The sequence below is a fragment of the Triplophysa rosa genome, linkage group LG23 (assembly GCF_024868665.1).
Source record: "Triplophysa rosa linkage group LG23, Trosa_1v2, whole genome shotgun sequence".
Classification (NCBI taxonomy): Eukaryota; Metazoa; Chordata; class Actinopteri; order Cypriniformes; family Nemacheilidae; genus Triplophysa; species Triplophysa rosa.
The window spans coordinates 15,878,054-15,893,337 of record NC_079912.1 but is presented as its reverse complement, the minus strand read 5'-3'; the positions used below and the strand labels follow the sequence as shown (position 1 = coordinate 15,893,337).

Here is a 15,284-nt window from a genome sequence, read left to right as displayed (position 1 = left end):
TAGGAGACGCTCTGGGGTTTCGCGAGCACACAAACTTAGGATGGATATAAATTTGCAAACTCATTCAGCTGTGTGATTGATGGATTCTAAAATGATGAACTTCTTATCAAAATAGGGGAGCTGTAAATGTTTGCCTACGTCTTGCAGCACAAAACAACCCCACCTCATTAGACTTTCAGAGAACTGTGGCTTATAAATGGACCTTGCAATGAATCGCTCACAACAGTGATGCTAGACACCCAAACATCCAAAGCTAGATTCTCAAACGTTGAATTTAACAGTAAATTACCCATTTCCCTGCACTGGCAAACCCAAATTACAATGAAAAAATTGATCATAAGGACTGAAATTTATGAGCTGCTGCTGTGGGCTCAGACAATGACTTCGGTATGATTTCAGTATATCCAAATATTACATTAAAGGGATAGTTCACCCCAAAATTAAAATTCTGTCATTATTTTACTCACCTTTGAGTTGCTCCACATCTGTTTATATTTCTTTGTTCTGACATACATAGAGAAAGATATTTGGAAGAACCTTTGGAAGAAATAACTGAACAGGTCTTGGACCCCATTGACTACCATAGTAGGAAAAATTACTTCATCATCTTTTTGTTCTGTTGAACACAAAAGATATTTTGAAGAAGCATTCGTCCAAATATCTTTCTCTGCGTTCAACCAAACAAAGAAATGTATACAGATTTGGAACAACTAGAGAGTGAGTAATTCATGACAGAATTTTCTTTCTTGTGTGAACTATCCCTTTAATATATTTATACACCTACGCAAGGAGGAAAACAAAATCTCTCAATTAAATTGATTGAAAAATAGACAAATAGCTGGAAATAAAAAAGGAAGTCAAATAAATTACTGACAAAGTAACTTTTATTAACAAATAGTGGACGATAATGCTATTGGCTTAAATAGCTGCTTTCAGAATTAACAAACTTCTATACAATAGGAAAATGTATTGCTATACTCACAAGTTGACCATTCTCTCCATCTTCTCCTTTTTCTCCAGGTCCTCCATCTATTCCCTGAAATAAGACAGATGTAATTATAAACAAAATTAAAGACGGAAAGAAAAAGGCTGAAAAAAACAATTTAACTGAACGGAGTGATTTTTATCTCTCGACATCTGTGACAAAGACATTTATAAGAATAAGACAGATGGATTTTGGCACTTACAGCAACACCTGGCTCACCAGGTGGACCGGGGTCTCCAGGAAAACCAACAGGGCCCTATAGTAACAAAGCACAAGGTTGACAACAAGGCAATAACTTAAAAGCTAAATATGCACTTAATAAATTCTATAAAACAAAATATATCAATGTGAGCAGTACACGCTTCAGTAATTTCAATTGAATTACCTCGTCTTATTCATCTTGGACACAAAGCACTACAATCATTTCCAATAAGTGAAGGAAATCTCATATTTAATTAGCATAATCCATCTCAAATACCATTTCCTGTTATAGCAAGGCTCATTGGCTCTAGGAGATCATTAAAGAGTGTTTTTATTTATTTGACCTCCCTTCTCACCTCAATATGGCCATGAAAAATCATACGTATATGTATACAAGCTGTTTCACACTTACAGAGTTACCCTTGGGGCCATCATCTCCAGGGGGTCCTTTGGGACCAGAGGGTCCGGCGGCACCAGAGGGACCAGCTTCGCCCTTTTCTCCTCTCTCACCTTTCGGGCCCTGCAGCATATATCAGAAAGATGAAAGGGTCGAATGCAGAGCCCTGAGGCACTTCATGAACTAAAGCACCCGGAGAACAATGAGCGTAGACACGCTCTACATTCTAATGTGCAAATTCAAAAGAGTTCATCAGCTATTCATGTCGACATTGACAGGCTTGGCTTGCAATTGGCCGAATTCCCATCTGTAGATACGCCAGAATATTCATCAACATACTATAGCAAAGTTTACTTTTTGAAAGTTTTTGAGTTATCCGAATGACCCGGGAAATGTCTAACAAAAAACACCCATCTGTCTATGCAATCTATCAAAATGAAAGAACCCACCTCTTTTCATCATTCCTGATATTCCTAAAACTCTTATTTTTTAAACCCTTTCCTAACCACCTGTCCACAGAGTGATTTCTCATGATATAATCAATTTCCAGAGGATACAATCCATTGAAGTGCTTGCGGGAATATGACCTTGAGCTCCTTGACAATAGTGTGAGCGATGTTTTCTTTAGAATGTTGCGCTAATAAACTGTTGTTTTATGACGAGTAAAATCACCTTTTAACAAAAACATTTGGTGACCAACAAAGCCAGAAATTAAGTGATTTCACTCACCCCGGGTCCAGGCTCTCCAGAAGGTCCAGGGTTGCCAGCTTCTCCTTGCTCACCCTGTGAAAAATATGACTTGTTTAGCAGAGATATATGGTACTGTACACCGGTGTCACCAACTACTTAAATTAGAGCAATATTCAAATAAGTTACGAATTCTGTACAGTCAGCAAACATTGTAACATTGTATTGGGCACAATATCAGATTGAGTATGACCCTAACGAAAATTAACCATGGTTTAAAAAAAACATGGTTTTACTACAGTTATAACATTGTTATAACATGGTGACAAAACAACCATGGTTTTGAAAAAACATAGTTAAACAGGGTTACTATAGTGAAACCATGGTTTTGCCAACAGTAATCAATGCACCAAAACCCAGGGTTATTACAATTTAACCACAAAAAAGGGGATGCCAAAAGAGGTAACAATAAGGATTTTTTTGTATTACCTATTGAAATTAAATAAATAAATGATGCCATCAGTCAAATTCATCTTTAATTTTCAGTTTAATTTTGTGTTTATCTTCTCTTCTTTTAGCAGAGTGAGTTTGTGACCACTGTGGCACGAAATGTTAAACAGGTTCAAAACCACAACCTACTATGTTGGAGTGTCAAGCAAGTACTGGAGCTGAATGTTTTACGATATTATCTGCATGTGGAGTGTTAACACAATATCAATAATCACAGTTATTCATATCCCGGTTTTTGTCAATGCATTATATTGTGACAGTGCTACACACTAAATAAATAAATGGATATTAAACATTGATTTGAGTTTAAATTATTTTATTATGCGAGATACGAGAATCTTCTAGCATAGTTATGTATGAAATGGGTTGACTGGGACCACGGTCAATTGTAGATTCTTTTTTATCAAAATCTGAATGTCGTGACTTAATCGATGAGAATTAGGTATTCCAGAGAGCTGTGTTATAAAGCTGAATCAAATTTTATATCCGAGCCAGGCTGAAGTGGATAAAAGTACTTCCAACTTCTAATGGACGTAACATAACAGTGACCTGATACATATTCTAGATTCCTCACAGCAGCCAGCCAGAGCATTAAATATTAATGGCCGGTGGGCCTGCCAAATAGCGGTGAAATATTGTCAGATCTGCACTGAAGTAGGCATCAATCGTGTTCTTTTACTAATTTAGACAAAAAGTGACACTTAAAATGAAGTCTATAACAGTGACTCCTAGCGGAGTATCTGTTTGAGAGCAAAAATAAACAGAGCTAGAAATATTCTTACCTTCTCGCCGACAGATCCCATAGCTCCTATTCCACCTGGAGGACCCTGTGCGCCCTATAATACAAAAAGTCGATATATGTTAGGAGGAAAGCCATTATTGTTAAAGCTATTTAGCTAAAAAAGTCGATATATGTTAGGTATGCTCTTACATCAGCACGTATATGTATATGTATATGTATATGCATGTACATGTATATGCTCTTACATCAGCACCAGCAGGACCCTGAGGACCTCTGGGACCAGGTGGGCCGGGGGGTCCCTGGCGTGAAAAGAAGACAAATAAGAGTCAAACATGAAATTACTATTTGAGCTTTACATTACTATTTCAACGATTTGCTTCACTATTTGAGTTCCCATGATGATTGCTACTGTTATTCAGTGACCGGTTGTGTTATTTAGGTGGACATTCTGCAAACAATATGACATTTGTGGTCTGTTTTCCCCAAAGGGACAGACTATAAAATAAATTGATGTAAAATATGCATATTTAATAAAAGTACATTTCGGAAAGCATGTGTATGGAGTTTAAGCTAAAATAACGAATTAAATAGGAATTAATCAAATAAATTCATATATAATATATTTATAAAAATAATCTAAATAAATTATATAATCAAATGTAATATAATACAGTGAAATATTATGTACTGTTATATCATATTAACAATATAAATTGTTAAAACATCTTACCATAGCACCAACATCTCCATTTTCTCCTTTCTCACCTGACGGTCCAGGAAGACCCTGTTAAAAAAGAAGCATAATCTTATATTTTAAACGATGCCCTTATATCTTCACACTCATGGTACAGTCAATAATATCCAAAGAAGCATCGCTGCTTTCAGACAACACAACGAACTTTTGATGAAAAGAGGAAATATTCTGGCGCAGATGCAGTTAGCAAGGACAGCAATAACACTTCATTTCTGAATTGGCAGAGAAAGGCAAAGGGGCCATATGGCAAATGGAACCGGCAGAGGTGGAGTAAAGGCATGTTAATCGAGTTCCAGTGTCTGTGATCTTGAAATATAACAGAGCACCTAATATCCTTCCTTAGATTTTCGTCTGTGAACACTTTAGGGTTATTTTCCCACCTGTGATCGATGTAGTAGACTTTCATCACTAAACACAATATAAAAGCTAATTTAGCCAGCACAGAAACTTATAATCGATGCACAGTCATTACACAGGTCTATATTTTTCTCTGTTCAAACAATCCCTGAGGATGACCAGCGGTGTGCGACACACTTCTTCTGCACACCACTGAGTAACTGTTTGCAAAATTCATCTTGTTTTTCAGTTTAACTAATGGCCAATTAAAGGCGACTCCATTAAGAATAAATGGCACCTGCTGATAGTGATAGTGATGTAGAATAAGAATTATGCAAATCAATTAACAGTGCAAACATGCCCCAAAAATGTCTTAATACGATTATACAACTACTATCCATAGAATGGGTGTTAACAGCACAATGTTAATACCGCTTAATGGGAATAACTCACATTTGTTATTAGACCTAATTTACTTAGAAGGGAGGTGTTTACAATGCAATAACCGGTACTTACTTTAAATACAACACAATTCCTAAAAATGTATCATATTATTTACCATGATTGTAGACGACTAGTCATCTTAATCTTTGTTTTGAAAAACCCCAATGTTAAACCTGCAAACTAAGGCTGCACAGTATTGAAGAAAAATGCAATTTGATAAATAATGTAATTTCTGATTTGATGCTTAATATTTGTAAAAACAATTTAAATTACATTCATATATAATTTAAAACTGAAAATGAATCAATTATATTACTCTCTCGGTCTTGTTAGTCTCTCTGCTATTCATACACTTGGACTATAAATACATTTTGAAGAATTAAAATAATTAAATTATTGCCAACTGTTGCGAGATGCACAATGCAATATGCATATTTCTGATAATTCGATAATTTCGATGCATCTTGCAGCCATACCGACAAATAAGGAGAAACATTCATGACGCATCCTTTGTTGAAGGTATAGGACCTCATTGAAAACACAAAGACCTGAAATGCATTTATTGTTGGATGAATAAACTAACCACGTGACCCTGGCTATGTGTGTTTGGTCCCTGACATTTACTCCCTAATAGGCCCTTTTCACATGGCGTCACGCATCTTCCGTTCTGCCGCGAAAAAGGTGTCTCGTTACTTCCGCTAGCGCCTCAGAATGAGTTTACCAAGTCCCTATCACAGCTGCCACGAATACGGCTAGATGATGTACAACATCTTGCAGACAAATTTTTGCTTACGACAAGATCAAAGCTAGATAAAGGATACAAATTCTTTGTTGAACAGTACCTGTTTGATTATGAAGGTAAGTGTTTTGTTTTCTTTTTGTGTTAGCGAAGGTGCTAGGATAAGTACTTGAATAAGTGTTCTGTCAGTTTTTTTTCACTGTTGTTAAATTCCAGCGCGACGGCAAAACGGAAGTTCTTCTTCTTGTTTGTTGCAAGACGGATGTTATGATACACTGCTTTGCGAAAAGGCGGAAGTTAAGTGACGTCATTGTGAAAAGGGCCTATTGCCTCACCGACCGATCACTATACAGTAGGCGTTATTCAAAAGTGGCCCGCTGCCAGGCCACACCTATTAAAAGTAAAGAGATCTAAATCACATTTTTTTCTCATATTTATTCACCCAACTGTACCAACAACTTGGCAGAAGCAAACATTCTCGCTAGTTGATTCTTGGTGAGTTCTCATCAGGGCAGAAGCTCTTAGTCAGAGACCATTAAGACAGACACTTATAATGGCCCGGAGAGTGTGTGTGCTCTAATGTCTATTGGACCGAGTCACTAAATGCAATTAATAAAATCCAAATGGAAGTACATTACGCCCAATTAAAACTCAATTGAATCAAATGGCTCAGAGATTTGATGGCATAAGAGAACTACGAGCAGTCGATGTACCCCCATTACCGCAATGACTCGCTTTCAGAGAATCAACTAATTGATGGATGGTGGATTCGTAGAACCCAGAGGCTTCGTTGTATGTAATATGGCCAAATGGGAAGAGGAATATAGCATGTTTACCACTCAAACATTTCACAACTGCTGCCGTCCTATTTTCCTGTTCGTCATGATTGAGTGGTTTGGTTTACTTTCATTCCTTAAACCACATTTAACGTCTTCCCTAAACGAACACAACAGAACAACATGCTTCTCGGCCATTAATGCCTTCCAAGTGCACCTGGTTTTTTGTACAGTATCTGGTCGACAGTTTTATGTCTACTAATTTGATTTTTACAAGCTGTGCTCCTGCTGACATTTCGTACTCCACGGCAAGAAGACGTTATTCCTTATGCATTTATTGGAATGAAAATGGTGTGCAACATTATATAACGGTTAAAATCAAAAAGCTAAATCTCACACGCATTCATGCTATTGAACTAAACATCAGCACAGCTGTGATGTCATTCTCATTACATGATATTGCTTAGATATGGGTATGCAAGTCAGCTACCTGTATTTGGATAAATGTTTCTGTTTGTGAGATGGCGAGCCAAATCGCCCCTGAAGGGACGATAAATCATTACTTGTACAAGCTCACATCAATAAATGAATTTAGGAAAAATACACAGCAAATCCTCTCAGGATTTGCTGTGTATTGAGAGTGTTATTTATCTTCATTTTCCTTTGTTTTCTTTTCTTCGTCTGCGCTCATGAATTATTCTTCTATTCAACAGCATACTTGAATTAGAAGCGCTGTACTGGCAGCTACCCGCCTTTCCTCTTCCTGCAATACACTGCGCAATGAGTCTGGACTTGTTCACGCGGCGATTCCATCAGCGGGTTAGTCAAAAGGAAATCAATTCACATCTGAAGCACCTCCCAGTTCATCTACTGCCCAGGGCAACCGGCGAATAGCCTGTGCTGTATTAATCTGGATTACCATGAGACACATTCACAATGCGACACAAGTCTGATCATATCTGGGGAGGTGTTTGACACAATGGCACTCACCTGCAGACCAATGGGACCAGGAGGTCCTGGGAAGCCCCTGGCTCCTTCATCTCCCTTCTGTCCAAACATACCCTGCTGTCCACGGGGACCTGGTTCTCCATCAGCTCCCTGACAGGGGCATGAGATTTGATCAGAGTCTTATACTTTACTGTATCACAAATGGCAAACATAATGGATGGGGTTAGTTTGCAGTGCAGTCAGGACGTACAGCAGGTCCAGGAGCTCCGAGAGGACCCTGAAGACCAGACGGACCTGGCGGACCCTGGTGGACAACATAGAGAAGATATTGATCAGATGGAGAGCAATTTGGGATGTGTTAACACCAAGGTTATAATAGTTTTCTAAAACTAAAACTATAACAAAATTCTGATAATAATACAAAATTCTAATAATATAATATAGGCCTAGATTTGTTTGAAAAACTAAATCTGAAATAAAAATAAATTAAATCAAAAAATCTGAAATAAAATTATATTATACATTTCTGTTTATAAAATCAAAAATAATCAAATAAATAATATAATATAATTTAACATAAATCATACAACACAGCCCTAAATAATATAATATAGCCCTAGTTTTGTTTGAAAAACAAATACTGAAATAAAAATAAATTAAATTAAAATAAATCAACTGAAATAAAAGTAAATTAAATAAAAAATGTAATAAAATTTCTGTTAATTGAAATGAAATACAGTATAATAGGCCTGATTAATATATTACAGCCATAAATATTATATTGTATGCCTAGTTTTATTTGGAAAACTATAATTGAAATAAAATAAACGGAAATAAACATTTCTGTTAATTGAAATCAAATAACATAATACAGGCCTAAATAATATAATATAGGCATAATTCTATTTGAAAAAAAAAATAAAAAAATATATATAAACTGAAATTAAAAATTACATAATAAAAATTTAAAGGAGTAGTTCACTTCAAAATTTGCCCCCATTCACTTTCCATAGTAGGAATAAAAATGACCATGGGAAGTGAACGGCGGCAAATTTTGAAGTGATTTAAATGAACACTGAAATTAAATAATGAACTATTTTCAGTTTTACAACGTTTATTGTATTAAAAACAAATTAAAACAAATTAGGTGTCAAACAGGGTTTTATGGGCATATTTACTCACCTGTTCACCTTTGTCAGCTTTACTTCCCTTCTGGCCCGGTTCGCCAACCTCTCCCTGGAAACAAGTTTTAAAATCAGTCATGCAATGCCTGTCTTGCATTTTAATAACCATAAACATGTTTCTGCATTAAAAATCACCCACTGGTGATTGTAATGGAAAGAGACATGTATAAGGAAATAGTTTAGTAAATAGTCCGGCGTAGCTGTTGACCCGCATGGAGTTTTACTGTAAATGATAAATGTTGTTTCAGAACAAGTCATGATAGCCGGATAAAGCACAGCTAGAACATATTCTTAGCACGTAAGCCCATGAACCTTGTTAGAAGATGCTGATGGAGAGACAACGTTTATGGTACCCTACGCTAATTCCATTATAGACTGCCTTTGCTGCTGATGATGGATATGCGGCAGAGGAGAGCCGCGGGGAGACGGGCATGCATTTCAGATGCTCGTGTGTTGTGTTAGTGATGATGAAGAGTGATTACAGATCTGTCCTGCCCAACAAGTGTCTGTGGGTGAGGAATTCTGGGAAGAGGTGCGAGTGGATTGGTTACTGGCTGCACTCTGCAAAAGCATTCTGAATCACTGTTTTGTCTTGTTTTCCTGTAAAAGTATTAAACCATGTAACTTAATGGGGGAAATTGCATCAGATATGTCGTTTTAAAATTTTGTGAGATTTATGCCTAAAAAACAGGAAATAAAATGTAAAAACAAAACAAATTTAATTCAAGACATATTCTTGTGTAATCTGCTTATTTCTTTTGCAACAAGCCATGGTACTTATTTAGAAAACTATTTTGCATTGTAAGCCTGTTACTGTAGCAGAGTGTGTGTTTGTCTCTTTTGTGTTGATGTAAAACTTTCATTTAGCCATGAGTGAGCTGCAGCAAGATCTACGTAAGAAAAGTAAAATCAGATATCTTTTTGTGGTGGCAACTGTGAATACGGGATCTGCCACATCAGGAGAGAATTGTATTGTTAATGTATTAGTATGTAAAGTATACAGCAATTTGGCTTGTAACGTGTAGTCTACCTAATTTCTCGATTTACCTTGTCACCATCTTCTCCAGGTGGACCCTGAGGTCCTGCTGGACCAGGCAGACCAACCGGACCTTGGACTCCATCACGACCGGCTGGACCGAGAGGGCCTCTCTCTCCCTGAACAACACACATACACACATAAACTTAGCCAAAGCTTTATAAAAGCAAGTCAAATCACAAATAAAAACATGAATCGATTTCCATATCTGATCGGCTCATTTACCGGGGCACCCTTCTCTCCAGCAGGTCCTGGGGGTCCTTGAGGTCCACTACGTCCAGACAAACCGATGGGGCCAGCAGGTCCTGCCGCTCCTCTCTCACCGGGAGAACCCTATGATCACCACATACGCAAAACACATCAACTGAAGAGGTTTTATTTAATAAAGTATGCAAATATGGATGTACATTTAGTCCAAATATAAGTTTCGGCTTTGAGTGATTCTACTCCAGTTTCAAAAAGCATTTTTAGATGCCTTCCCGAATACTGCTTATGTATGTCTACTGCATAAATAACTTCCAAACATGGAAAGCTATATACAGAGATACAACTCTCTGTTAAGGCACCTGGTATAAACCAACCCCGGCCGAGTAAAACTATAATGCCGAGGAACAAGACTGTTATGTTTCTGAGAATATTCTGTGCAACAACCAGGGCATTGCTATGAGGTTTCTAAGGTGTTTTGAGTATTTTTAATGTTGCTGTGCAATCGCTAAGGTGTTCTGGATAGTTACCCACAAGCCCAAGTCATAAAAGCCCCCCCCCCGTATCTCTTTATTATTCAGGTCTCTACTGCAGATATGGCTCGGTCCCTCCTCAGATGTACGTTTATGAGATTTTTCACCCATTTTATCGCATACAACCGGGTCTGATCACTTAGAAAAGCAATAACCAGCCTTTTGCTCGACCTAAGGTTTCATCATGTCCGTAGCACAAACAGGTTTCTGCACCACGTTTGTTCGAATTCCTAACCCTGACGTATGAGCAATAGATTATATTACATTCTGGCAAAAGGTCATTAAAGATGGTCTTCGGCAAACAAGGATATAGCCCAAACAACCTTTAGGGCATCTGATCAGCTTTTGTACGTTTGTGCCATCCTGTGAATCAAACTATCAAAACACAGCGACATCATTCTGGAAATGTATATAAATATATAAAGTGACGACCCCTACAATATGTGACGACCCCTACTAGTGGGCGAACATACACTCCGACTTCTTATCTGACTATTTCAATGTGGTTTAATTTGTAGACCTCAGCATCTTCATACAAATGCAAATGTGTACTTTATCGGACTGACACAGCTGAATTTAAAACTCCTCAATGACTTTTCATCCATCCGTTCTAATCTCATGCTGTGCTGTCAGGTCCGAAATAAGAACAATTATATGGTGACAATACTTATCTACTTTCTCAAGAAAAATGAATCAGCGAGGAAAAGAATTCGGTTTTAATTCAAAGGGGTCTCGGAGACATTGCAACTCGCCCATCACATGCAAGGGGTATGGTGTAAAATGTCAAGAGGAAGTAATTATGTGTGAATTAGATGTGAATTTCTCTCGACTCCGATCGACGCCCCCTAGTGTAAACTCATGGCACTTCATGCTTGAAAATGGGGGTGTGTGACACATTGATCAAGCTGTGCGCTTTGGTGAGGTATGCATCAACTGCGCTCTTCTTTTTTATTTGTGCTTGGCTGTGAAGGACACTCTTTTTAAATCCTTAATGGTGTTTTTGAGCCTTAGATCTTCCTGACCACTCCCTCAACTCGCTGAGGCTCCTAAATATTGAATGTTGCTTTTGGGAGAATGAGTTTCCTGCATTGAGTGATGAGAAACCATGGTAACAGAGTACTTACAACGGGGCCGGGTGGACCCTGAGGGCCCTCTGCTCCTTTCAAACCAGATGGACCCTGCACAAGGTGAGAGAGAAAGAACAAAACATGGGTAAATCAAAGCCTAATAAACAGGTTTACACTCGAGTGTCAACAATGCTTTTTTCCCCATTTGCATTATCCGATGTGTCATCTATTGGATTTCAAAGGCAGAGAAAAACACAGTGCACTTTTTCAGACTGAACTTCTTCAAACAAATCCAGTTAGACTAGACCAAAATAACCAAGATGTATTCAAATCCAGTCCTAATTATTCTATTTATAGGAATTTTAGTCCACAAACAGCTTACCAAAGAGAGACAAACTCCTGGGAGGAAACTATGCAATTAACTTTCAGCTGTCAAACAGTTAATCACGATTAATCGCATCCAGAATAAAAGTTTGTGTATGTCTGTGAACTGTGCATAATAATTTTGTATTTATAAACAACATCAAATACATTTAGATGTATTTATTTATATTTACCAATCATTTATATTATATGTAGATGTTTAATAATTTGTATAACATAGATTTTTTAAATATATGCATGTATGTCCATGTGTTTATAAATACAAAATTAATATGCACAGTACACGGGCAAACTTTTAAAGACAAACTTTTATTCTTGATGCAATTAATCGTTTGAAAGCCCTAAACTCACTACACATTTTTTTGAATAACTGCAATTCCAGCACATTTCTCTACATTTTGTTTTTTTTATCCAAACAAAAACAGTGTTGTGGGCGATTCTAGAATGAATAAAAAAGTCTTCAAATCCATACGATTCAAGTTGTTTAAAAAAAGTGTATTACTGTAGCTCTGACAAATGTTTTGCAGGTACAGGAGTTTTACGTTTAAACTGAGTGACTGAGAGAACGAGAGAGAGACTTCGGCGCTGGCAAAATAATGACCATTTAACTCTGCGTGAATGTATCATGACTTCTGCTTCTAAATTAATCTTTGTATTTGGATGGATTAGAGAGAAAACTGACAGCGGGTTTTCGTCTTTCTCGACTCTGCAATTCATTAATCTTCTGTCTGAGAGTGAGATCCACAGAACTCTATCTGCCTGCTGCTTCTGCCTCAACAAGACTGATATTTATTGGCCTGTTTGAGGTCTCCCGCAGGACGCTTGTCAGCTGGGGCACGGTAAAAATCAAAGAGTCGACAAGAGATTGCATGCGTGTGTGCGTTTGGGGGGGGGTAAGTTTGTGAATCTATGTATATGTAAATCAGGGTCTCAAACTACCGGCTACTTCTACTAAAGTTCCTCAACAATGAATGCAAAATCAGCCCAACAAATACACAAATCATTTTCACTCTGACCTTTAACGGTCTTCTCTATTATCGTTATATAATGTTATATTTACATAATATATCGCTGCTGTCGTTCTGAAACCTCGTATCTCCTTATTTTGTGATTTTTTGCCATAAATCACTATTATTGTCATCCTTTATGTTTGTCACTGGGTTTTGCAAATATCCAACCAATAAAAGTATTAAAAAGTGCTTGTCAACTTTGACAACAAAGTGTTTAATCATTTAAAAAGTACAGTGTTTCCATTTCCTGAAAAACAGCGAGCATCTAAGGTTTTGGAAGGACAGCAACGATTCATACAATGGGATATGAAGGCGAGTCTCTCAACTCCAAAAAACGCCTTTGGACATATCAATATATTCAAAACTGTACCAATAACAGTACATAGGTAAATTCGTGGCTTTAAAAAACATATATTTGTTGTGACTGTTGAAACTGGATATGGACTAGCAGCCCGGGGTAATTTGAGGTCGCTGAGATAAATGAATTTTCTGAGTTCTGAGTGTCAGTGTTATAAAGTCTGCTGCCTGTTTATGCAGTCTTGAGTAAAACTTCCATCTGGGAATAACAGCCTGGAGATGTATATGTTTTATAAATGTCCTTGTGGGTGCATCTGTGTGTGCCAGGGCTTGGGGAGGGTGCCCTTGCGTGTGTGTGTGGACTTGAGATTGCCTCTCTAAAGGGCAGACACACACAGTGGCCCCAGTAATGACTCTTGCTGTCCTAAGATGGGAAAAAAATCGGCCAGTAGAAAACAATCAGCCTCCACGTAGAAAGCCAGAGCTCGCCGTTGACCTTGAGATCAAACATCAACAATGACCAAACAACCTCGTCTCCCAAAATCTAATTGGCAACATTTCCAATTAAATCATTCGCTGCCCAGATAATGCATATAAAGGGAAACAACAAACCTGGTAAAGTAAATCGTGATCCGCAAACAATTTATTGTGTTTTTGTTTCAAACAATGAAAAGTTTGCTGTTTTTTTGGTTATTCGTCCTATTAAAGCCCTCGTGGAGTATACTGGTCCAATTCCTTGGCTGGAATGAGGCAGAACTGCTGTGTTACTCCCTGTAACATTAGCAGGATTTATCGGCTCGATTCATTTGCGGCAGAGACGTGATCTTACCGTCGCTCCAGGAAGACCTCGCTCTCCCGGGAATCCTCTCAGACCCGGAGGGCCGTCTTTTCCAGGACTGCCCTGAGGACCTGGATCTCCCTGCGGACAGACAATCGCAAGGATTCAGGCATTTACAATATTTATTTAATTTAGGCTATAAATATCCATAAAGTTTATAATAAAAATACATTTTAACCACAAAATTGATTGTCGGCTGATTCTAATGAGCTTAATACGGTTTAAACTAAAATCCTAGGTAGCTTAAAATCAAGTGTTGCTCCAAAAGTCTTAACAGAATTGTTAATTCAAATTTTATTACTTTACAACACAATTTATGGTAAAAGTGAGTTTATAATTTACCAAAATATATATATTCCCCGAAACGTCATTGGTCAGGAAAATAGATAGTCTTGCCTCAAAATTGGTTACGCCAATGATGCAGCAATGAGATGAACAGTGCCACAGCATTTACACTTTTTGGGAGAATCAAGCTACGGTACGAATACAACTCAAAGTCTTTTTTTCTTTGTTCTTTAGTAACACTTGTGCCAATGAACCACTGTCGGCTTGAAACCGATATAGAAAATCCTCAAAAAAACATGCAATGTGTTTTTCGGGACCAACAAGTTCCATAAAACAGTTAACTGCAATCAGACGGGCCCTTTATCCATAAACAGACGGGATACTTGAGAGCTTTGAGAGAGAAGTTTGAGATTTGCTTAACACAATTACAGTCCTATAAAAAATGCCATGTTCACTTGACCTCCATGTCTTACGACCTAGTAGATGATGTGCATTTTGATTGGACCACTGAGTAGCATCACAATAGTGTGATATTTTGCTAATAACTAGAGGAAACCAACGAGTGAAATCAGACATCAGAAAGAGTCAGACTGTGGCAGCACTCTCTCTGCCTCCAGGCCGTTCGCTCACATCTGACGGCCCGTCTGAAGTGGGCCGATCAAGCTGATTAAAGTGTCTCCATTCAGGAGTGACAGAAATTGAAACCGAGACAGGAAGGGCGGATGCTCGAAGAAATTCCATCCAGATTTTCAAAAGCACAATTTAGGTTCCATTTAGAAAGTGAAAACTTGAATGCGCTACAGAACGGGTTGTTGGGCAACTAAATGGTATTTCTATTTCTTAAAGAAACACAGCAATAAGCTTGACTATCATTTGACTATTTTATGTTTCTTAAAAATATTGTTTTTATAATTTTCTGTGCCAAAT

General features: G+C 37.7%; 1 protein-coding gene across 4 annotated transcripts in view; it reads right to left on the bottom strand.

The window, feature by feature from the left end:
• Positions 1–15,284, bottom strand: part of col11a1a (collagen, type XI, alpha 1a) — a 64,162-nt gene that overhangs the window by 11,762 nt on the left and 37,116 nt on the right. For all 4 annotated transcript variants that reach the window (XR_008961860.1, XM_057323089.1, XM_057323091.1 and 1 more), the window contains 14 exons: positions 14,064–14,153; positions 11,601–11,654; positions 9,965–10,072; positions 9,751–9,858; positions 8,702–8,755; positions 7,770–7,823; positions 7,562–7,669; positions 4,253–4,306; positions 3,768–3,821; positions 3,563–3,616; positions 2,313–2,366; positions 1,599–1,706; positions 1,188–1,241; positions 983–1,036 (listed from right to left, as the gene is read on the bottom strand). Coding sequence is in view for 3 of the 4 variants with exons in the window: in XM_057323089.1 (XP_057179072.1) it covers positions 983–1,036; positions 1,188–1,241; positions 1,599–1,706; positions 2,313–2,366; positions 3,563–3,616; positions 3,768–3,821; positions 4,253–4,306; positions 7,562–7,669; positions 7,770–7,823; positions 8,702–8,755; positions 9,751–9,858; positions 9,965–10,072; positions 11,601–11,654; positions 14,064–14,153 (1,008 nt within the window). In the remaining variant the exon portion in view is untranslated. The remainder of the gene's footprint in view (positions 1–982; positions 1,037–1,187; positions 1,242–1,598; positions 1,707–2,312; positions 2,367–3,562; positions 3,617–3,767; positions 3,822–4,252; positions 4,307–7,561; positions 7,670–7,769; positions 7,824–8,701; positions 8,756–9,750; positions 9,859–9,964; positions 10,073–11,600; positions 11,655–14,063; positions 14,154–15,284) is intronic.